Source organism: Nyctereutes procyonoides, unplaced genomic scaffold (genome assembly GCF_905146905.1).
Source record: "Nyctereutes procyonoides isolate TBG_1078 unplaced genomic scaffold, NYPRO_anot_genome, whole genome shotgun sequence".
Classification (NCBI taxonomy): Eukaryota; Metazoa; Chordata; class Mammalia; order Carnivora; family Canidae; genus Nyctereutes; species Nyctereutes procyonoides.
Window position 1 is genome coordinate 34,003,781 of NW_026575133.1, and position 23,424 is coordinate 34,027,204.

The window sequence follows — 23,424 nt, forward strand, 5'->3', positions numbered from 1 at the left end:
GAGGGTATTATGCTGAGTGAAGTAAGTCAATGGGAGAAGGACAAACAGTGTATGTTCTCATTCATTTGGGGAATATGAATAATAGTGAAAGGGAATATAAGGGAAGGGAGAAGAAATGTGTGGGAGATATCAGAAAGGGAGACAGAACATGAAGACTCCTAACTCTGGGAAATGAACTAGGGGTGGTGGAGGGGGAGGAGGGCGGGGGGTGGGGGTGAACGGGTGACGGGCACTGAGGGGGACACTTGACAGGATTGAGCACTGGGTGTTATTCTGTATGTTGGCAAATCGAACACCAATAAAAAATAAACGTATTATTAGAAAAAAAAAAATGATCCACCACTAAGGGCAGCCCAGGTGGCTCTGTGGTTTAGCACCACCTACAGCCCAGGGCGTGACCCCAGGGTCCCGGGATTGAGTCCCGCGTCAGGCTCCCTGCATGGAGCCTGCTTCTCCATCTGCCTCTCTCCCTCCTCTCTGTGTATTCTCATGAATAAATAAGTAAAATATTAAAAAAAATAACCCACCACAAAGAACAATTAAAAGAAATAAACTAAGTGCAATAATCATCTAATGACTGTGGAAGACAAGAGTCAGCACCGTGAGGGGGGCCGGCGGGCTCCGTCGCTGGGGTGCGGCTCCTGATCTCAGGGTTGGGTCTCACCCGGTTTCTCCTCTAACTGCCACCACCCGCCCACACACCTAATACGCGCGCCCACGCGCCCACGCCGCCCGCCCAGGGCCCCGGAGCCCCTGGGCCCACTCTCGCGCCTGCAGCATTCGTTCCTCGCGGTTGCCAGGCCCGGCGGCGAGCCTCGACCCAAGGGGCCGTGCCCCGTCCGGACACACGCCCTCGGCGCAGGCCTGGCCCCGCTCTCTTCCCGCCGGCTCTGCCCTGTCCTCCGACGGGACGCGCAGCCTGCTGGCCTCCAGCCGCATCCCGACCCTCGTGCCCGGGGGACGGTGACAGGGCAGCGCCCCGGCCCAGCTGCAGCGCTGCTCCCGCGGGCGGCCGTCGCCTCTGGGCGGGCCGGTGACTCAGGCCGCGCTGGGAGACGGCCCGCTCCCTCGGCCTGGCGTGCTCGGACACCAAGAGTGGCCCGAAGCGGGACGCGGAGGTCAGGCGGGGACCCGGGGCCTCCTGTCCCAGCAGCACTGTCCCCCGCCCCGCCCCCCGGCCGCCGCCTCCGCCAGGGACGCCCCGCAGCAACCGTCTGCGGCTAATTCCTCAAAGCCACCCACTGTCCTCTCGGCTGTCCTGTGGCGCACACGGCGCAGCACATGCCCCCTCGTCCGGCCGGCGCCTGCCCCCCCCCCACCCGGGCACAGCACAGGGACTCCCTGGGACCTGGGGGTGGCCAAAGGCAGGAGAAGCCCACGGCCCCACAGGGGTGACGTCCTCCGGTGGGAGCTTGGCCCGTGTTGTTCAACCTGCCCGTCCCCCGGCGGGCACAGCAGTGGCTGACTCACAGGTGGGACCCAAACCTTAGATGAAGACAGGGGAGGGCCCCCAGGGAGCTTCCCCACAGGGCTACCCGACCACGGCAATCCCCACGTCAGCAGGCCCCTTCTCCGGCTGGGCCAAGCCGTGCCACCCCCTCCCGTCCGCCCTCCCCTTGCTGGGTTCCAGATCGCGACTCAGGCCCCTGGCCCCGGCCCCCCCTCCACCTCTCTTCACCCCAAAAGAGCATTCGGTGTCGAGTCTTGGAGAAGCCCGAGCGAGCGGGGACAGAGCAGGGAGCCGGGCCTGCTACCCCGGCACCCGCCAGCCGCAGCCCGCCTCGCAGCAGGGCGCCCGGGGCCCAGCACACGGCTTGGCTGAGACGCTCCCGCACGGCTCCCTGCTGCCCTGCCCCCGGGTCACTCCTGTCAGGGCGCTACGTCCTGTCTCGCCTCCCGCCGCGTGGCACTGTGCCCCCAGGAGCTGGGGTAGGGACCCCGCTCAGGCGTGCAGGAGCCTCGGCGGCGGCGGCTCCCATACAGAAGCCCACTCGTTCATCGTACGGTGTGGCGACGGGGGCCAGCGGCGGCCTCTGACACTCACGTGTGCTTCCGGTGGAATTCTAGAATCTTCTCAAGAGAGCGCTCCTGACTGGGCAGGTACTCATTGGCTTTGAGGTGCTCTCGGTCCAGGGTTTCATCATAATCTCCTATTTCCGCTGAAACGAGACCGTACCAGCCAGTGACTCTAACCGGCAAAGGAAAGCACAAGCGTCCGTACGTACAGATACGTGAACAGAGGCAGAGGAAATCCCAACCTGAAGTAGAAGAACACAGCGCTCAAGCGAGCTCTTGTTCCTCACGTTTCCACATACCTTAAGCTATTAAAAGGCAAACCTAAGGGCAGGTAAAGAAGTTTTTTCCCGAGTTTTGAAGAACAAGGACGCTGGTGAAGGACCCCAGGGAGGCCAACGCGGAGCCACCAGCTTATCCTGAGGGATTTGTTGGGTCTTAGACCACTTTACCCGTCTGTGCCTCAGGACTGTGGTGACCGGGAACAGGCAGCCTATTTTGTTTCAGGATAATGTGTCTTATTTTTTTTTTTGATTTCTAAAAAATTTTTTTTGTTTATTTATGATAGTCACACACAGATAGAGAGAGAGAGGCAGAGACATAGGCAGAGGGAGAAGCAGGCTCCATGCACCGGGAGCCCGACGTGGGATTCGATCCCGGGTCTCCAGGATCGCGCCCTGGGCCAAAGGCAGGCGCCAAACCGCTGTGCCACCCGGGCTCCCCGGATAATGTGTTTTAGATCATTTTTTTCCCCTCAGGGCCTCTCAAATTCTTGAGGAACAATGTCTCTAATTTCCTGAACCTTGAGGCCACTGATGTTTCAAGAGTCATAGCTGCAGCCCAATAATCCTAAACAGTACACGGCTTTTTTGTTTTGCGACCACCTCCGCTTCACAGGAGAGCTGCCCGCACGCTGCCAGAGCCAAGGGCGTGTTGCGCACCCACCAGGACTGTCCCGCCCCCGGCGCAGCGGCCCCGCAGCAGGACGGCACGGCACGGCTCCGCGGCGGTGTCTGAGCCTCACGCCCTCTGCGCTTCACCAGCCGCCCCGTGCTGCCTTCCACCGGCAGACGACCCGGCTCACAGTCACAGCTGGCGGCCCTGTCACTGCGGGTCCCTGCAGTAGGAACGCGACAGTCCCACGGGTTATCATAACTACCCTGCACAGCCGTGGAGCGGGCGGCACTGCCAGACACGCGCTGGCCCTGGAAACCTCCCGTCCGAGAAGACGTCAGACCCAACAAACAACGTCACTTTGGGCAGCCCCCGTGGCACAGCGGTTTGGCGCCGCCTGCAGCCCAGGGCATGATCCTGGAGACCCTGGGTCGAGTCCCACGTCAGGCTCTCTGTGTGACGCCTGCTTCTCCCTCTGCCTCTCTCTATGTGTCTATGAATAAATAAATAAAACCTTAAAAAAGTCGCTTTGAGATCTTACGCTAACAAGAGGCGACACGGCCCCTCGTGCAGGATGGCAAATCTGTGATCACACTTGCTACCCTCAGAGGCGTGTGGGGACCAAGTGAACCACAAATTAACCACATACTTATTAGCTGCTACGACTCCCCAAACTCTCTACATCCTGTGCTCAAAATTTCAGAAACTTTAGTTCTGCGCAGGGGCACTGCTTCCGCCTCCTCCGTCAGCTGGGGCTCCGGAAAGCCCCGGCAGGCCGCCGCCCGCGCTAGGAGCTCCTGCACCGTGTTCCTTCTCGCTCTTCTGAGCCATCCCTTGCTGCGTGGGACATACTGAGGCAGGTGTTCTCTCTCCCTCCCCAGGGTCTGATGCCTAACTCATCGCCAGACAACTGGGCCTTCACCCCAGGGAGGTCTCTCTCCAGGGGTGCCGAGGGTCGGCTCCCGGACTGAAGGCCCGTAGGGGAGAGCGCGGACAGGCACAGCGGAGACGTTCCCAGAGAAGGCGGCGGCTGCAGATCCCGGCCTTCAGCCTTTCTTTCCTGGGCGGAGACCGTCTGCCTCAAGGACTCCCACCTTGTAGACGTTGATCTTCAGAGAAAACGGGCAAACCGGAGGCCCGACCTCCCACCACACGCACCAACCGTGAGGGCGCATCAGGTGCCGGAGGTCAGGGGCGTCAGGGGCGTGGGCCCTGCGGAATCGTAGGTGCCCGGCGGGGCAGGGAGATACTAACACTGCAGAAGGTGGGATGCCAGCAGCGCCGCCGTGGTGTCCGCGCAGGGCAGACGCTCCTCCAGGAGGTCTCTCTTAAGTTGCAAGGCAAACAAGTATCTAGAAGGGAGTTGAAAACACCACAGGCGTCAACTCCAAAGGCTCTAGAGCACACCCCCCATGCCTCCCTCGCGGGAGAGCACAGAGCCCCAGGAAAGAGCAGCGGCCGGACACATCAGAGCAGACGGGAGCAGAGGCAAAGCAGCAGGAGGCCCGCGGCAGGCAGCTCAGTGGCGGGGTCACGCACAGCAGACCGCACACGCCTCCCAGACACACCACGCCTTCAAGGGGGAGCTCACAAATTCACGTTACTTCTGTTATACACACAAAACTGCACGCTGCGATTCCGCTGCGAAAGAGCAGAAATATCCAATTACGATATGATTTAAAACACAGCTATGACAGTTTTAGACAGACCGAGGATTTTGGTCTTGGCTAGGACCTGAGGGACGGGCACCCCTGGAGGGGAAGACCGTACCCAGAGAAGGCAACCTGAATGGAGTCGTACATTCACTCCACCGACAAGGAACCACTGAGCACGCACTACATCCCGGGTACGACCCGGGGGCTGGGGAATGAAGCGACACTAACCCCTGCTGGCATCCACGCTCTAGAGGCAGCTGGCTGTGTGTTCTCTTACAGTGTCCATGTGCTTACCCTCAAACTCAGTGATTTCATGTTTCTGAACTTTTCTGGAGAAATATTTTCCAGAGCTTACAGAGATATGTGGGCGAGGCTGTTTACTGGCAGCGACACCGTAGAGAAACCCTGGAAATAATTTAAGTATGCGCGGCGTTCAATGAGGGAGATGACAGCCACAAGCTGCCGAGGAAAGGCATCCGGGCCACGCTCTGGACATGCGGGTACAAAACAAAACAGAAACAAGCAACCTACGGTTCTGTCTGTATAGTGGGCCCGCTCTGTGAAGTCATCGCTCTGGAGACCTGGCCCACTGGTATGTTGCTATGAATTCATCTTCTGGGGACAGTGCGGCGGGCAGGGAGCAAAGTGGCACATTCGCTTTTTACATGGCTTTATGTTGAAGTTTCTCCTACCATAAACAGTGTATTTCTTACAAATTAAAAAAAAAAAAAAAAAAAGAAAAAAAGGAAGTTCTGCAGAAACATGACGTGCAGCCAGGACCCAGAATTAGGTAAGCCTCCTAGTTCATGTTATTTTCCAGGTATATTTATTAAAGAGTTATTCCTTCAAAGAGGACTTTTTGTCAAATCTCAGGGGCTTGATACACAATGACGATGAGTTCTGTGTTCACTCTTAAAAACACTTTTTGCTGTCCTTGGGGTTCAGTCTCCTTACCCACAAAATGGGGGCCGGACTAATGGGATCCCAACATCTCAGGGCAGCTGACAGCCTGTGATTCTGTGATGTTATACTGCTCTACAGAAACCTTCCAAAAAGAGGTTTGTGACATGCCTGTGATTCAGGGATGGATCCATCTGCAGCTGGAAGGGCTGTTACTACTCCAGCGGTATCACAGTTCTCTTTCCTCTTACATCTGACCTCGGGTTTTGAGTCAGTTCATAAAACACACAGAAGAAAACTTCCATAATCTTTTGTCCAGATGAAACAACTGTAATTGTTTCTGCCACAAAAGAGATCACCTAAAATATTTCTGCTCCATATATTTACAGACACTTCTCCCAGCTGGGCGTACTCTGTGCATTTATGATGGGTGAGAGTCCTGAGAACTTCATGCACTTGCATAACCCTGTGCTCAGCTGGAGACTATAGTTCATCAGTAAACAGCACAGCAACACATACCCCATCTCTGTCCCCAGATGTGCACCATATACCCTCTTCCAAGCTCTACTGGTATTTGTGTTGGTGCAGGAGTTAACTGCTCTTTTAACATGTGATCACACCTTCCATGCGTGTCACAGCGTCATTCGTTCTTAGACCACACACACCTGAGGCCCTGAAGAGCCAGGTAATGTGGGAGGCACAGGTGAGTTCCAGGCCCTGCTGACGGCAGCTTCAGGTTCAGGAGGGCTGCCTTTTTTTTTTTTTTTTTTAAAGATTTCATGTATTTGACAGAAAGAGAGAGAAAGAGAGAGAGAGAGAGAGAGAGACAGCATGCACACGCAGGGGGAACAGCGGAGGGACAGGGAGCAGCAGACTCTGGCAGTGAGCAGGGAGCCAGATGTCGGGCTTGATCCCAGGACCCTGAGATCATGACCTGAGCCGAAGGCAGATGCTTAACAGACTGAGCCACCCGGGGGCCCCAGGAAGGGCTGTTTACCTTGTAAATTCTTCCTGCAACTGACCCGGATCAGGAGGGAAAAATTTCACTGCTAGACGAAGCAATGTGTTCTTTGGCCCTATGAAAAGAAACATTTTCAACTTCACATGTAAGGTCAATTCCACTGTTTTTTGAGATCTTTATATACTTGAGTGGAAAAAAAACGTCATCACTCACTATACTGAACCAGAACCCGATTACTGTAAAGGAAAAGCACAAGATGCTGGCTCATCTGAGCATCTCAGTTTACTGGAATTCGGTCACAGCAGAGCTATGTAATTTTCACCATGCAGAAAAGAGGTGGTGGTGTGCTACGGAGCCACGAAGACCTAAATGGCCCTAGGTCACCAGTGACTAATGAAGCTACTGGCCCCCATCCTTCTCTCCTCTAGGGGACCAAACAGATTGCAGGTGAATCTGGACCCCTGGGCACAGCCAGTAGAGTATGCGCTCCAATTTTAAGAATTTAATGGAGACTAACAAAAATAATTATGTCTGTAATTACAAAACGGTATTAACTATTTTATTAAATAATGTCATTAAATTGTGTGTCAACTATACTCAAAAAATAACACTACAAAAAATAAAGTTTTCGAAATTGTTAAAAAAAAATTAAGGAGCTAATTAAAGCAAGCACCTCAATGCCTTTTTATTTCAGGGGAGATGCTTAGTTTCGCATATTGACCAGAAGTTACAGTGACCCATCCGAGAGCATATCCTGTTACCGTGCAGCCGGCAGTCACTGCACTGCTCCCCAGAACGGGGACAACGAAGCTCTGAACAGAGCCGCGGTTTGAACAGTCAAGAACAAAAGCAGCATAAACGAACAGAATTGCAAGAGTTAAAAAAAGGACTTACTTCGTACTTGCCTAATGATGGGCTTCATGGGTTCCAGCCAGATCTGGAGAGGATTTAAGAAAAGAGATCAAATGCATTCAACGATTTCTCTATCTAATAACTACGTTACAAAACACAGAACTGTTTACAAGCAGGAGAGAGAGTTGAGGCGGGCCTGTTTGCCCTGGGCTCACACCCCCGTCAAATCCTGACAGACACCTGGGAGAGGAAGAGGAGTGCCCGCCCCGGGAAGCGTGGGGGGTGGTAGGATGCCACGTAGGACAGGAGCCCTCCGCTGCTCACACGCTGGTGGTGCAGCGCGGGTACCAGTAAGTACTTCGGGGCATCGGTTAAGGCCAAACAAGTCTTTGGTACTCGCTGCACTTGTACGCAACCACCGGACGGGAGCGCCACTGCACGAAGGGGTGGACGGAGCCCTGCAACGCTGACACGTCCACTCAGTCGGCTGATTCTGGGCTCTTTCTTTAAGTGGATTCCACACCAGTGTAGAGCCCAATGCGGGGCCTGAACTCACAACCGTGAGCTCAAGACGTGAGCTGGAATCAGGAGTCAGACTCTGCACTGATGGAGCCGCCCAGGCGCCCCTGATCCTGGTTTCCTTAAAACAGTTCTACGTGTAAATATTAAAGCTCCACGCTTTTTAAGGCTGATTTCGTCTGCCAAGTAGCACGAGGGATAACCAATTAATTTAGTAAAATGGTTTTGCTCAAAATAATTTTCATGCAGACGTATTAGAGGTTGTTTCTGGGGTTCCCCGGCACGTGCTGGTGGGGAGAACAAACTTAGGGAGGATGGGAACTCAGCTCAGCTCAAAGGCAAACACAGTCCCCGTCTCCGCAGTCGAGCTCTGATACACGTGACAGGGTGTCGTGCCTGCACACGCGGCAGGTTCTCGAGGGCTCTCTGTGGCCGCGCGCGCTGTCCGCACCCAGGGCACACCTGAAGCCCGCTTGCAAGATAAGGCAAGGACACGTACCCAGTAGGACCGGGGGTGCTGGAACTCCAGCCCGAAGTAGTCGCACTCCGTCAGGTTCAAGTGCCGCCACACCTGCGTCAGCAACGCCTGGCCATCGCGCTTAGGCTGTGGGGGGGGGGGGGCACAGGCACAGGAGGGTCAGGTGCTTTCCCACCACGAGGGTTTGTGAAACACTGTGTGTGCCCCGCCTCCCGCGGGGAAAGGTCCACCGTGCTGGACCCCACCTCCCTCGGCCCTCTCTACGGCTTATGGCCATCACCGAGGAACCAGAGAGCCTAAGGCTCTTCGAGCTTGGAACCTGGCACCCCGCGAGGCCAGACACCCCCTCGGTCAGGTGCCCAGCCGTGTCCTGAGCCCTTTCCCGTGTAACCCGAGGCACTCTCAGGACGCGGAACCCATTTCCGGCCTCGGTAAACAGTTTATCAAACAATTTGATATTTACTAAAACGGTGGGGCTCGCGCTCCACCCGCGCCTGCGACCGCGGCGAATCCTTTATTATCCGGTAAGACGTCAGCGAGAACATGCGGGCTGTTCAAGCACGAGGGGCAAGCGGCTCTCTAGAAGGAAATGCGGTTAGACCCCTGGTCTGCTGCTCACGAGAACGCATTCCAGTGGACAAAGAAGAGAACAAAGCAGAGGAGAAGATTTCTCCCACCTTGGGTAAGTCAAGTCTCCCTAGTAGCCTAAAGAGGGATTTGATTAAACAAAGAGAAGAATCTTCTGAGTAGAGAAACGGTGAACAAAGTTACAGCGATGCTCTCTCTCATGGTGCATTAGATAAAGAAATACACGGGCAGCCCCGGGGGCGCAGCGGTTTAGCGCCTGCCTTCGGCCCAGGGCGTGACCCCGGGGTCCCGGGATCGAGTCCCACGTCGGGCTCCCTGCGTGGAGCCTGCTTCTCCCTCTGCCTGGGTCTCTGCCTCTCTCTCTCTCTCTCTGTGTGTGTCTCTCAGGATAATACGTAAAATCTTTAACAACAACAACAAAAAAGAAATACAAATGGTTTTAGGCACAGGAAAAGGTACTCAAGCCCTCTAACAATGAAATAAATGAAAACGAAGAGAGCATTTTCACCTGTCTCAGAGGTCTGGGAGAGCGACGCGGTGCCGCTGTGGGAAGACAGCCGTGTCACACCGTCCGGGGAAGCCCGGTCCCTCCCATCTGCTGGGAGAATTTGAAAACACCTCCAGGATTCACAGCGTACACATGTATCCCTGCTCCAGCAATTCCACCTCGAGAAGACATTCTCACAGTCGCTAAACATGCAAGGACAAATCCAACGACGAACTGATGACATAAACGGTGTATCGACAGCTGAAACCACGCAGACCCTACAAATTCTGTATGTGCTCCCGCGGAAGAGAGTCCAGGCCTGCAGTTCAGTCACGGAGCAGAGAGGGTTCCCCTTGTGTTCCGCGTCCGGAACAGAGTCCATTTCATAGAAGACTCCGACTGGTGGAAGGGGAGGAGGGCGGGGGCGGGGGGGACTGGGTGGCGGGCACTGAGGGGGGCACTTGACGGGATGAGCCCTGGGTGTTATTCTGTGTGTTGGCAAATTGAACACCAATAAAAAATAAATTTATATGTAAGAAAAAAGACTCCGACTGCACGGACCTCTGACTGAAGCAAGTCTGGAGGCTGCACACCCCGTCCTCCAAGGTCACGGCCGCTGAGGACTGAATGGAGCTGGGGAGGGCCAAGTGCTTTCACTCTTATATAGTAACTTCTATGACGTCTACGTTTTCCATCAGTGGGCAGCTGTCATTTTTTTTTTAAGATTTCATTTATTTATTTGAGAGAGAGAGAGACGGAGATAGCGACAGACACCGAGAGAGCACGAGCGGGAGGAGGAGAAGCAGGCTCCCTGCCTGGCAGGGCTCAAACCCAGGACCTCGGGATCACGACCTGAGCCCAAGGCGCCCCCAGCATCTGTCATTTTTGCAGGAAGAAAACAACAGACCTAAGTGGGAAGACAGCGAAGCCCCGCTGTTCCCAAGGACGCCGTGTTCTGGACGCGCATCGGCGGGCTTTCTCCCGCGGCCCCGGAGGCCCTCCCGCTCCCGGTGAGCGCTCTCCCGTGGGGGCACAGAGCTGCAGCGCACCACGCGGGGCGAGGCCCAGCACAGCGCACGCACGCCGGCCCGGGCCGGGGGCAGAGTCCTCTGGCGGGGTCAGGGCGGGGAGTTCCGTTCGCCCACAGGCCCGGCCTGGACACCTGGACACCTGGCCGCTCCCTCCCAGGGGACGCCCTGCCCCCGAGCTCCTGCCCGGCCCTAGGTCAGCTCCACCTGCCACATCACGTGGGCGCGGGCCGCAGCACCGTGCTCACAGCGTGCTGTCACGCAACCACCTGTTCGGGCGCACCCTTCCCGTCGGAGGGCGGGCCGCCCACCTTCGCAGCTCCAGGCTCGCCCCACGGGAGGTGCGCCGCGAGAGGCCCGAGGCGCCCACGCTGCCCTGCTGCCCTAGCCCTGCCTCTCCGTTGTCAACCGTGTGGTGCGGCGGTAGGACCCACAGCCCGACCCACGAGGTCCCCTTGCTCCACGAGGCCTGCCCGCAGCAGGCCCCAGCGTATCCAGTGTGCAGGCACACAGGGCGCTCGTGGTGCACCAGCGTCCAAACCCAGAACAGGGTTTTCAAACCTGGGCATAAAAAAAAAAAGAGAGACCCCTGGGTGGCTCAGCGGTTTAGCGCCACCTTCAGCTCAGGGTGTGACCCTGGGGTCCCAGATCGAGTCCCACGTTGGGCTCCCGGCACGAAGCCTGCTTCTCCCTCTGCCTGGGTCTCTGCCTCCCTCCACCCCGCCGCCCCCGTGTGTCTCTCATGAATAAAAAAAACTTTAAAAAAATATATTTAATTACACGTTTCTGTATGAATGCACAGACACGCACCTACGGATACGCGTACATCTGCACACACACATATAGATAAGAGACCCCCCTCCACCGCTACGGATACACCTACACTCCTGCAGATACGCACACACCCATACGCACACACACTCAGCTACAGATACACGCAAACCCACATACACAAACCCACACCCCTGCAGATACACATATACTCGCACACACATATACACATGGTACATTTTACTAAATGGGAGTACATTTTACTAAAGTAAAAAAGCTTTCTCGACTCAGTTATCCTATGGTTCAGGCCACAAAAAGGAACTCTGTATTCCCCACGTCACCAGAAATACATACTGAACTTCTACAAAACCCAGCAGAATCAGGTGTTTTCACAAACCATCTAGGGACAGAGATTTCCAGACCAGCTATTTATTTATTATTATTTAAAAAAATGTATTTATTCATGAGATTCAGAGAGAGAGAGAGAGAGAGAGAGGCAGAAACCCAGGCAGAGGGAGAAGCAGGCTCCCTGCAGGGAGCCCGACGTGGGACTCGATCCCAGAGCCCCGGGGTCACGCCCTGGGCCAAAGGCAGACGGTCACCCACGGAGCCACCCAGGCATCCCTCCAGAGCTATTTAAATTGCTCCAAAGCGTGGTGGGTGCTACTAGTGGTCTCTTCTAAATCTGCTTCATGGGAATGAACTCCCAAACTCCATATAAACACAAACACATTCAAGAGAGAAAAATCCCAAGTTATAGGTATCAGTGAAAATATCCTGAGAAAGGGGCCCTGGGGCCTCAGTCAGTTGAGTGTCCGACTCTTGGTTCTGGCTCAGGTCATGAGCTCAGAGTCCTGGGATCGAGCCCCATGTCAGGTTGCATGCTGGGCGTGGAGCCTGCTGGAGATTCTCTCTCCTTTTCCCTCTGCACCCTCCCACCCCTCTCAAAAAAAAAAAAAAATCCTGAGTAAAATATTAGCAAACATAATCCAGCAACAACTAAGACTAATATTAACCAAGTAAAATTAATAAAAAAAACAGGATAATTCAATATAGTATCAGCACATTAATAGATCAACAGATCTCTCAGAAAAAAATCCTAGGATTATTCTCAGAATCAAGAACCTGAGAAGATACCTGATAAAATTCAATTTCTACTCTTCATATAAATTCTTTTTCTTTTTTAAAGATTTATTTACTTGAGAGAAAGAGCAACGGAAAGACAGCACAAGTTGAGGGGAGGGGCAGAGGGAGAGGGAGAAGCAGACTTCTTGCTGTGCAGGGGCCCCGATGTGGGGCTCCATCCCAGGACCCTGGTTTCCTGACCTGAGCCGGAGGCAGATGCTTCACCAACAGAGCCACCCAGGAGTGCACCCCCCTCCTTTTTTTTTTTTTTTTAAGATCTACTGATATAAATTTTTTTAAAAAATATTTATTTATTCATGATAGAGACACACACACACACACACACACACACACACAGAGGCAGGAACACAGGCAGAGGGAGAAGTAGGCTCCACAGGGAGCCTGATGTGGGACTCGATCCTGGGACCCCAGGATCACACCCCGGGCCGAAGGCAGATGCTCAACTGCTGAGCCACCCAGGGATCCCTAAATTCTTAATAAAAGAGGAAGTAAATGTGATTCTTTAACATTTCACAAGATGAGGAGGCCACTCCCAACAATACACTCAATCACTACTATGTGACACCAACATGAAAACAGAGAAAGAAATGAGAGGTAAAAACAAACAAACAAACAAAAAAAAAACAGAAAATAAAACTGTCATCTGTAGATAGGATAATTTACTTTGAAAACATAAGAACATCAACTAGAAAACCATAATGACTACACATACATCAAAACAGCCTTCACCTACACACAATTCCCACCATTTTCAGGACAGAAAGGAAGACAATCACATTTGTAGCTGCCACAAAAGAGTTGAAATATCTTGGAATCAACTTAACACAAGAAAGCTTCATGGGGAGAATTTTAAAAACACTACGATGATAGAAAAAGGGGAGCAGAGAAGGGGCGTGCAGAGGCGTCGGTCACACCATTTCCCTGCACACAAACACCTTCACAGAAGTGCCAGTGCTCCTTGAATTAAGCCAGATTCCACGTTGTCCTCATAAAAGGATTAAAAGGATTCTCGGAGGAACCTGATAGGCTAACTCTATGGTTGGTGTTTTTTTAATGCAAGCATGCCAATGAAAAAGAAAATAGGAGAGGACTATTCAACCTGCTGAAAAATCACAGTAATTGAAACGATCGGTACAGGTGCCTGTCCATAGAGACAAACCAGAACAGATGAGGCGGCGAAGAGATATAGCCACATGTGGAAAGTACTAGAGCGTCTGATAAACACGATGTTTCAGGTCAATCAGTGGAAGGAATGTACATTATCCAATACATGCCACTTGGTGTCCCTCTGGATAGAACAAGCCTGTACCCTAACCTCACACAGTAATTTTAAGATGAGTAAGAAGACATCGAAACACAAAAATATCCACTCATCAAAGTTCTGCAATGAGACCGTTTTGTTTCATACTCTGGGGAGAGTTCAGGATACACCACAGGATACACCACAAGCTCACGAGCCCTAACAGGAGGCTCGTGAAACAGGGGACACCAAATAAATGTCTGCACAAGAAGCAGCTGTTGTGGGCGCCCGGCTGGCTCGGGCTGTGAGTTAGAGCCCCACACCGGGTGGCTCAGTCGGTTGAGCGGCCAGCCGACTCTCGATTTCGGCTCAGGTCATGGTCTCAGGGTCATGGGATTGAGCCCTGTGTCAGACTGCGTGCTCAGTAGGGATTCTCTTTGAGGATGCTCTCTCCTCCCTCTGCCCCTCACAACTCTCTCTCTCAAATAAATAAATCTTAACAACAAACCAATCTTAAAAAAAAAAGAAAAAAAACCTGTCCAGTCAAAGGCACAGAGGGAGGAAACGGCTCACGTTATATAGCAAAGTGCGAATTTCTTTAAAACACATCAGACCGCAAGGGCGTCTGGGAAGCTCAGTCAGTGAGGCAGCTGCTTTTGGCTCAGGTCATGATCCCAGGGTCCTGAGATCGAGCCCTGCGTTGGGCTTCCTCCTCAGCGGGGAACCTGCTTCTCCCTCTGCCTCTGCCCATCCCCACCCTGCTTGCTCTCTGTCAAGTAAAAAATAAAATCTTAAAACGCACACACACACCAGACTTCAAACATCAGTAAGTAAAAAAGATTACGAGCTGAGGAGAACAATGGGCAAGAGGACAGGCTGTTCACCAGCACATGAGCCTGAGTGATGCTCACACACACAGACAGGCTCGCTGCAACTCATGACCAGAGATGCGTGGGTCAGAGTCAGGCTCCATCGAGCTGAGAGTCTGACATACCGTGTGGGCAAGCGTGGGCCAGGTGCTCCCACGTGGGGCTGTGGGCAAACTGGCGCCAACGCTGGGCAAGCCAGGTTGGAGCTACCTACCAAAATCTAAATGTCCACACCATTCTCTGAAAAATCTCACCCTAAGAAGGATTTCACAGGTGCAAACTCATGTGCATAAAACAGTATTCGTTAAAATAATGCTTCTAATAGCAAATGATAAAACTACCTTAAATCTACCCGGACAGGACAGGTCAATAAACTGTGGCACATCCAGGGTTGCACTGAAATGGAAAGACCTCCAAGACACATTGTTGAGAGAACACAGCAAGGTGCAAGGTGATGTGTACGCCGCCATCCATGCGGGGTATGCACACAAAGATGTAAACACGCACGCGCACACACACACACACACACACACACACACACACACACACACACCCGGTAAATGCCCTGGAAGGAGCACAGTAACTGGGAATGGTGGTTGATTCCAGAGAACTAACCTGTGTGATTGCATATCCTTCTATGTATTTTAAAATTTGTATCATGAGCATTTACTAACCTATTTTTTAAAAAGTCTATGTGATTTTTTAAAAAATAAAAACATGGGCTCAACATGGGTTAGGGAGGTGGGCTGTTTGTACACAAGGGCCAAGTGCAGGGTACGGAAGTGGAGGTGGGGTGAGCGGTCGCCCCTTAGTGAGGTGGAGGCAGTAAGAGCTGCACAAGACAGCAGCCCAGGGTAGGACAGGGAGCAGCAACAGGGACTACTTCTCCGTGGGAGGGCGGGCTGGCACGGAGAGCCCCAGCCCCTGGCTCTGCCCACTGACAGGTCCTGGAGGAGCAAGACTCGGAAGGCCAGGAGCACACTCCAACACAAGTCTCCCTTGGAGAACGGGCTGATGCAGGGTCTGCGGCAGCGAGAGCAGGATGAGTCCAGAGTGAACAATGCCAGAAGCTGGATGAACTGCAACTGCACAGCACGTAGGCGAATGCAATGAGGGCCCAGCACCCCATCCGAGCTTCCCGTGTATCTTAGTCATCCAGGCTGTGATGCCACAGACTGAGTGGCCCAAACAACAGACACCAATTTCTCAAGTTCTGGAGGCTGGAGTCCAAGATCACCACTGGCAGATTAGGTATCTGGGGCAGACCCGCTTTTGGCTTCATAGATGGCTGTCTTTCAGCTGTGTCCTCATGTGATGGAAGGGGCTGGGCACCAATCCCGTTTGTGAGGGCTCCACCTTCATGATCTAATTCCCTCCCAAAGACCCTGCCTCCAAATAACCATCACAGTGGGGGTTAGGTTTCAACATATGAATTTTGACACAAACATTCAGTAGGTAACACCCTGCCAAAGACGCACAACCCGAAGCCAGTCATGGGCTACCAGCAAGGTCCAACTGAGACTAATCTACAAACCAACTACTGTGATCTTTTGTCGTGAAGGTCACAGGCTGGAGACCAGAGACGGGACTCAAATGGGTCATTTGTTGAAAAGGACAGTAGTGGGATCCACAGGGGAACCCAAACGGGGCCTGGGGACCTGAGGGTAGTGAGGGATCCGTATTAATGTCCTGAACGGTAATGATGAAGAACCTCCTTGTTTGTAGGAAAGACATTTGAAGTATGAGAGTGTTGGGGCATGATGTTGGCAACTTGCTCTCAGATAATTCAGAAAAAAAAAAAAAAATCTTTGTACTATTTTTTTTTTTTGCATCTTTTGAGACTGCTTAAGTTTGAGACTGCTTCAAAATAAAAGCCTAAGAGAAATTTAAAATCCAGAAATTTAGTTAGCAGCTGAAAACAAAATAACCTATATTATTACACTATTAGAATTAATAAAAGAAAAAAAAAGAATTAATAAAAGAACGTAGCAAGGCCACAGAATGTAAAGTCAATGCACAAAAAGTAATTCTATTTCTATAAACTGATAATAAACAGCCAGAAAGTGAAATCTAAGACATGCCATTTATGGTGGAAAGACACAGAAGTCTGCTCTACCCAAAATTTTATTTATTTATTTTTTTTAATTTTTATTTATTTATGATAGTCCCACAGAGAGAGAGAGAGGCAGAGACACAGGCAGAGGGAGAAGCAGGCCCCATGCACCGGGAGCCCGATGTGGGATTCGATCCCGGGTCTCCAGGATCGCGCCCTGGGCCAAAGGCAGGCGCCAAACCGCTGCGCCACCCAGGGATCCCTCTACCCAAAATTTTAAAACAAAAGCTCAAGTCCATCTACAAATGTGCACATTGCTCCACATAAGACATCAGTGCTCCCCATGTGATCCATACATTCAATGCCATTCCAGAGAAAATCCCAGCAGCTTGCATTCATAGAAACTAACAAGTAGATTAAAAAAAAAAATATATATATATATATATATAAACATATTATATATATAAATATATAAATATCAAAGCCTGGTAAGTAAAGACAACCTGAAAGAAGAGCAAAGTTGTAGGGCTCACACTGTCAGATATCAAGACTTACTCTAAAGCTGTAGTAATTAAGACAATATGGTATTGGTGCAGAAACCGACCTATGGAGCACAGGAGAGCCCAGAAACAGACCCCTGTGTGCACAGTCATTCGACTTACAGCAAAGTCACTAGTGTAATTCAGTGCAGGAGCTGAGGGAAGTGAATAACCAAATGGGGGAAAAAATGAACAATGACCCCTACCTCACACCATACACAAATATTAATTTAACATGAATTATGGAGAGGCAAACCTTAATAAAGCTTGAGGTAAGCATGTTCTGCTCCTAAGGTCCGGCAGTGCACCACCACGTGGACTGGAGGACCCATACCCACTGCTCATCCCCAGAGTAGTAAAGGAAAGGAGACTCTCTCTGAACTCTACTGGAAAGGCCTTACAGACAGTGAAAGCACCGGCACCATCAACAGATACAACGGAAGAAAAACTTCCTTCACGACCCATTTCCCACTGAGATACACAGCCACCCAAATCAGAACTGTATTTCAACACTAGGCTGGAGGAGAAATGTCATTAAAAACATAATAGACAAAATACAGATTAAAAACCAGAATGTTTTCTTCAGTGATCCCATTTTCCAGTTGGCCACAGTGTTATAGTTCTTCTCCCAGTTTAGACATTAAGCATATTGTTAAACATTTACATAGACAAAAGTACCATTAAAGATTTTGTCTGGATGGAAATGGGCTACAAAATCTCAGCTAACAAAGTACTTCTTTATTCTTTGTCTTAAGCACTGTGGGAAAATTCTGGAAAAAGCCTGATTTAGTCCTTCGACTTGTTTCATATGCCCATTTACAGCTCATTTGCCAAATTATAACTCCTTCATCTACCCAGATGCCTACTCCTATTATTTAATTCATACGTCTACCATTTCATTACTTAAATTTTTTGCCTAATAATTAGATCAACATCAAATTTTCTTTTATAATATTATGTTGTATAATGAAAATAATCTTGAGAGCTCACAGGAAACTGTAGCTACATTCATTCTAGATTCTTTGAAAGGTCACCAACATTTTTGATAGGAATTTCAATCCCACTCTGGCACACTTTCAAATCTTAGGCTCTCACATATCCCTAAAATGCTGCGCACCAGAGATACTCAAACTGCACTGAAAGCCATAAGGACTTGCACTGAATTTGAGGGCCTGAAGATACAACTGCCACTTCTGCTTATCAGAGAGGGGATTCTATATCCTGAAAGGAGAAATGTACCCCTACGCATCCAGTGTTCCTAGATCGAAGAGATGATCTTGCACACAAATTATCTCTACCGTGGGACACGGGCATAGCATGAGAGCTTATTTACCAACAGATCCACTGGTACCCAACTCTTTCTACAACAGTTTCTCTCAAAGTACTCAAGGAAACAGGACAATTTAAAATTCCCAAACTTGAACCTGCTAATACGGGTGAGCTAGGTATCTAATTAATGCTTCTCTGCTCCAGATCTACTCTTCTTTGCCTTGCTTTGTGACACTGGGGCAGGCCTCTGTAGACATCTCTCTTTTATAAGCTGCCCTGTCAGGAAAGGGAGTCGGGGAATACAAGAAGAAGGAGCTTCTCTGCCTGATTCTGGGGCTCTGGGCTTCCTTGCTGCTCGGGCCAGGAGGCAGCTTCCTTGCTAGCTGCGCGCAGGAGACTCCATGGCTGCACCTTCCTGGGACTTCCTCTTCTACTCCAGTCCTGTCAGGGGGCAGTTTCCTGCCTGCCACCCTGTTCCCGTGGCACCTTTGCCAATACCTCCACCATCTGTAGGTCTGAACCTTGACCTTGGGGGAGGAGACCTCTTCCAAGCTTGTGTTGGTAGCTGTTCACTGCATCTCCTATTCTGTTTTCTTCAGGATTCTCTCTTCCCCAGTAGTTAATCCCTGTTACTAGTTAATAATCACTTTTATCACATTTCCCAGTTCAAATTACTGGTATATTTTGCCTCCTGACTAGACCCTGAGTAATTCAGCAGGGAGACCCTGGAAAATGCCCATGGTTGGCACAGCTTTAACATCTTTAGCCTGGAAAGAAGAGTTCTAAAATTGGGGAGAAAAAAGTCAGATCTACAGTGGCCCTGCTGTACTTTGTCCAAGCTCGAGTCGTAGTTAGCACACGTGCTGCACGATCATGGTAGCAGAAGCTCAGTAGGACCAGGTGAGACTTCCTAGCACAAACAAGAGTAATAGTTAAACTGGGGTTTACTTAGGTACCTGTTCTGCTTGTTCTCCACTTAAATCCCCAAATTCATCGGGAAAAGAAAAAATCTGTGCCTTCAAGCGGCTCTCATAAATGGGGGAGGGTAGGTTTTCAGTCTGAGAACAGAGAATCAGTAATAAGCTTAACAGAGGAACCGGTAGGAGTGCACAAAGGGGACCGACACAGGAGCACAGAAGGGGATGAATGTGAAAGACTCTCCCGTTTCAGGGAAGGACTGTTAAAGTCTCTTCGCAGCAAAGCCAGGGCACCTCAAAAAGGATACACGCCGAGTGAATGAGGCCCAGTTGTGTGACATTCACTGTTTCCCCGTCGCATTTGCACCCAGTATATGTTATATACCAGTAGCCAAAGAAGGAAAGTGCTATTTCTGATAAGCTTTAGAAACTGGGTCATCAACTCATTATTTATTTATTTTTTTTTAACTATTTGTCTTTAACTTAGCATCAAGGAAAAAAAAAACAAAGGAAGGGTATCTCAGGTTGGCAGTAAATCTCTTAGAGCACTCAGCCTCTTGGGTAATTCCTTTCTTTTTTTCCTCATCAACAGAAGGGTTCTGGGTGGCTTGCCTGCCCTTACTTGTGTGTACTTGTAAAAGCTCATACACAAAAAGGAAACCTGTCTGTCAGCGTGTCCTACCCACTCACCCAGCCAGGAACTTGGTCACTCCCATGGCCCTGCAGCCAGGCAACTCTCATTTTCAGAAAGGAAGCCTGTCTGGGAAAATCAACCTGTGGCCATTGCAAAGGTCAATGAAAACAATACCGGTCAGTCTGGAACCTCACATGGACAACCAAAAAGGAGCAGACCCTGGGAACCAAACTCCTGAAACAGAGATATTAACATGAAAAGCCAAGATACTGACCGCAATGAACAGAGTGGAGTATACGAAAGAAAATGCAGTAAGAAAAATTAAGGTCCTCAAAAAGGTCAATGTAATAGGCCACAGCATTCATGAAATGAGACTTTGGGGAAAAGAGAAGCAACTCATGAATTCAAAGGAGACATACAAAGATAACTACAGAGATGAAACCCCAACAGCAGGCCTGAAAAACAAAATGAATAAAGTATGAATCTGAACCAGAAGCATGAAAAACAGAGGCAAATTTCTGGAGATAGGAGTAATGAGAGAACAGTTCAAATTCAGAAATCTGTCTGAGAGGAATTGCAGGATGGAGATGGTAAAGAGAGTAGGGGTGTGGCGGGTGCTGCAACAATCCAGAAAACACGTGAGTGGCTTGTCTTTTGAAGATGGTACTGTAAGTTGTCATTTCCTCAATCTCTTGCTAGAATCATTCAAAATTAAAAAAAAAATAACAAAAATGTAAACCCTATTTCAGCAAAAGTAGGAAAACTGCTACATCCCGAATAAAAAAACTTGGCGGGAGGAATGTCACTAGCCAGAGCCAGAGGATGTTTGTTGGTATATATGGGAAGACACAAACAAGGCATGAAATTTGCCAAGAAGCAAATTTCAGCAGAAGTCTCAAAGAGCACTGATCAACAGTGAAAGGTGGAACCTGCGGAATAAAACCTAAACCCTTTGTTTGCAAAAAGGAGGGGTAAGACACAGTGGTAGCACAGTCCAATCTTGGGCTTGTCTGACTTGGAGAAGCACAGGAGACAGAACCGAATAAAAAACCAGAAGTAATCTCTAAGAGTGAGACACAGTGTGAAAGATGGCTCTGTGAAACACCCCACTGCCAGCTACTATCACTGGCTAAGATGAAGTAAAGGTTTGTGCAAGTAGCCCATGCACAAACCTCAGGTCACTGGATAAACTCCAAATTTCAAGTAGGCTATAACCAGCCACCCACAGAAGACCTCCTGAAAACAGTCATCCAGAAACAGCTTATCTTCCCCAATCATGCGTAGTCAAATTAGAACCAACCATCACTGCAAATATTCAAAGATATTCAAGATAAAAGAAACAAAATATGAAACAAGTGTAAGATGAATGCTCAATAGACAAATGTTGCCTCTTAGCAGATGAAGTTGTGACCAAAATTTTATCATGACATTTAAAGAAGTTAATAAGGCAGCTGCCTCTGTAAATCAAGAGCACAAAGCAGAGATAAAAGAGCTATAGAGAAGATAGTATCTATCAGAAATAAAAGGATCACTTAGGTGACAGTTCCTCTGCACCTGTTTTCTACTTGTGTGACCTTGGGCAATATTTTAACTTGGGTCATTTTTCTTTCTTTTTTTTTTTTTTAAATGTATTTATTCATGAGAAACACAGAGAGGCAGAGAGATAGGCAGAGGGAAAAGTAGTGTCCCTGTGGGGAGCCCGATGCAGGACTTGATCCCAGGACCCCAGGATCATGACCCAAGCCAAAGGCAGATGCTCAACCACTGAGCCACCTACGTACCCCCTGTGTCATTTGTCTTTATTATTGAGTTGTAAGTTATTATAAATTCCTTCTCAGATACAGAATTTGCAAATATTTTCTCTATTCTTTTTACCTTCTCAATAGTACTATTTCTAGCACAATTTTAAACATTTATTTTAATGAAGTCCAATCAATCCTTTTTTTTCTTTGTCATCTCTGATTTTGGTATCATACCTAAGTAACCACTGTCTAGTCTGGGGTCATGAAAATTTACTCCTGCGTTTTCCTCTGAGAGTTTTAAAAGTTTTAGCTCAACATTTAGGACACTGATTCACTTTGAGCTAGTTTTTGTGTGTGGTGTTAGGCAGCGTTCAGCTTCATTCTCATATCTATGGAACTGGCTTAGCACTCTTTTTATGGCACTTTCTTGAACTGACCATAAATGTAAGGACTTATTTCTGGACTTTCAGTTCTACTCTACTGATATCTACATTTATATTTATGTCAGTACCACTATGAATTGACTACTGTAGCATTATAGTAAGTTTTAAGTATGAGTCCTTCAATTTTCTTTTTCAAAATTATTTTAGGCTATTCTGGATCTGCTGCATTTCCATATAAATTTTAAAATCAGCTTATTAATTTCTGCAAAAAAGCCAGCTGGGATTTTGATGGGGATCACATTAAATCTACAGATTTAATATCCATTGAGGAGTACTCAATCCATTGAGGAGTGCTGCTATGTTAACAAGTCTTCTAATCCACAAACATGTCTTTCCACTTACTTAGATCTTTAATTTCTCGCAACAGTTTAAATTATAAAACATAATTTATAGTTATCAGTGTACGATTTTTATAAAAGCTGACAGTTTCATGGGAGCTCACAGTGTTTCTTTTTGGAATTCTGTTGAATGGTTTCTCATGATCATTGGAATCTGGGCTGTCCTAAAGAGGGTATGAGGAAGTGGAGTGATAAAATGCAAAGCATAACTCCTGGACCTTTACAGCTGTGCTTTAGGTTTAATTTTTATTGCCTTTTGCTAGAAGCACCAGAAGTAGCTGCTAATAAGCATTTATTATATTTTGGTAAATAATCATCCTAAAATAGAAACTAATAATATATGTTCTCTGAGCCAAATCTTTGCCTTTAATCTTTAGTGTTTATTGAAGAAAAAAAAAAATCTCAGTGTCTTCTGACGTTTGGTTCTGGTGTTTAAAATTTCTCTTTAAAGATCATGTTTTTTTCTCGAAAGTTATGAGGATGTATCCACAAGCACTGCCTCTGGGGAATGAAGCAGTAGTCACCATGAGACATACCAGCTCCTTTCATTGTACTTTCCTAGAACATTTGAGTGGTTTTGTAAGGCTTCTGTACTACTTCCAAAATAAACAAACTTGTTTCACTTTTAAAAACAAAAAAAATAAAGATCATGTTTTTCATAAATACAGAGTTATTGAGATTATTTTTAGTAGCATGTAGGTTTTTTTTTTTTTTTTATTCCCTAAGTAATGGATCTTTTCAGAGAACACAAAATTGGGTTCTATATCAGTACTTCTACTTACTAGACAGGCCAAATGTAAATGCAGAATCAAACAGAGATTCAATTATTTTAGGACGTTACATATGTTACTGTGTTTAGTTTTTAGGAAAACAATACTGAAAAAGGTTTGAAAGAATTAAATGGGTAAGATGATCAAAATGTCAAACAGGTTATTTCTGGGTGTAAGAGAATAAGAAATTAAATATTTTTCTCTGTAGTCTGTTTTTTTTTTTTTTAAATATTTTATTTATTTATTCATGAGAGACAGAGACAAAGAGAGAGACCCAGAGAGAGAGAGAGGCAGAGACACAGGCAGAGGGAGAAGCAG

The 23,424-nt window shown here is 48.9% G+C and overlaps 1 protein-coding gene across 11 annotated transcripts in view; it reads right to left on the reverse strand.

Annotated features, from left to right (window-relative positions):
• The window catches only part of FARP2 (FERM, ARH/RhoGEF and pleckstrin domain protein 2), a 94,375-nt gene that overhangs the window by 42,667 nt on the left and 28,284 nt on the right, over positions 1-23,424 (reverse strand). For 10 of the 11 annotated variants that reach the window (XR_008667102.1, XR_008667101.1, XM_055346205.1 and 7 more), the window contains 5 exons: positions 8,294-8,398; positions 7,318-7,360; positions 6,460-6,538; positions 4,162-4,259; positions 2,045-2,159 (listed from right to left, as the gene is read on the reverse strand). Coding sequence is in view for 9 of the 11 variants with exons in the window: in XM_055346205.1 (XP_055202180.1) it covers positions 2,045-2,159; positions 4,162-4,259; positions 6,460-6,538; positions 7,318-7,360; positions 8,294-8,398 (440 nt within the window). In the remaining 2 variants the exon portion in view is untranslated. Of the gene's footprint in view, positions 1-2,044; positions 2,160-4,161; positions 4,260-6,459; positions 6,539-7,317; positions 7,361-8,293; positions 8,399-8,735; positions 9,136-23,424 lie in introns of those variants that run through there. The other variant, XM_055346209.1, reaches the window with a different exon arrangement.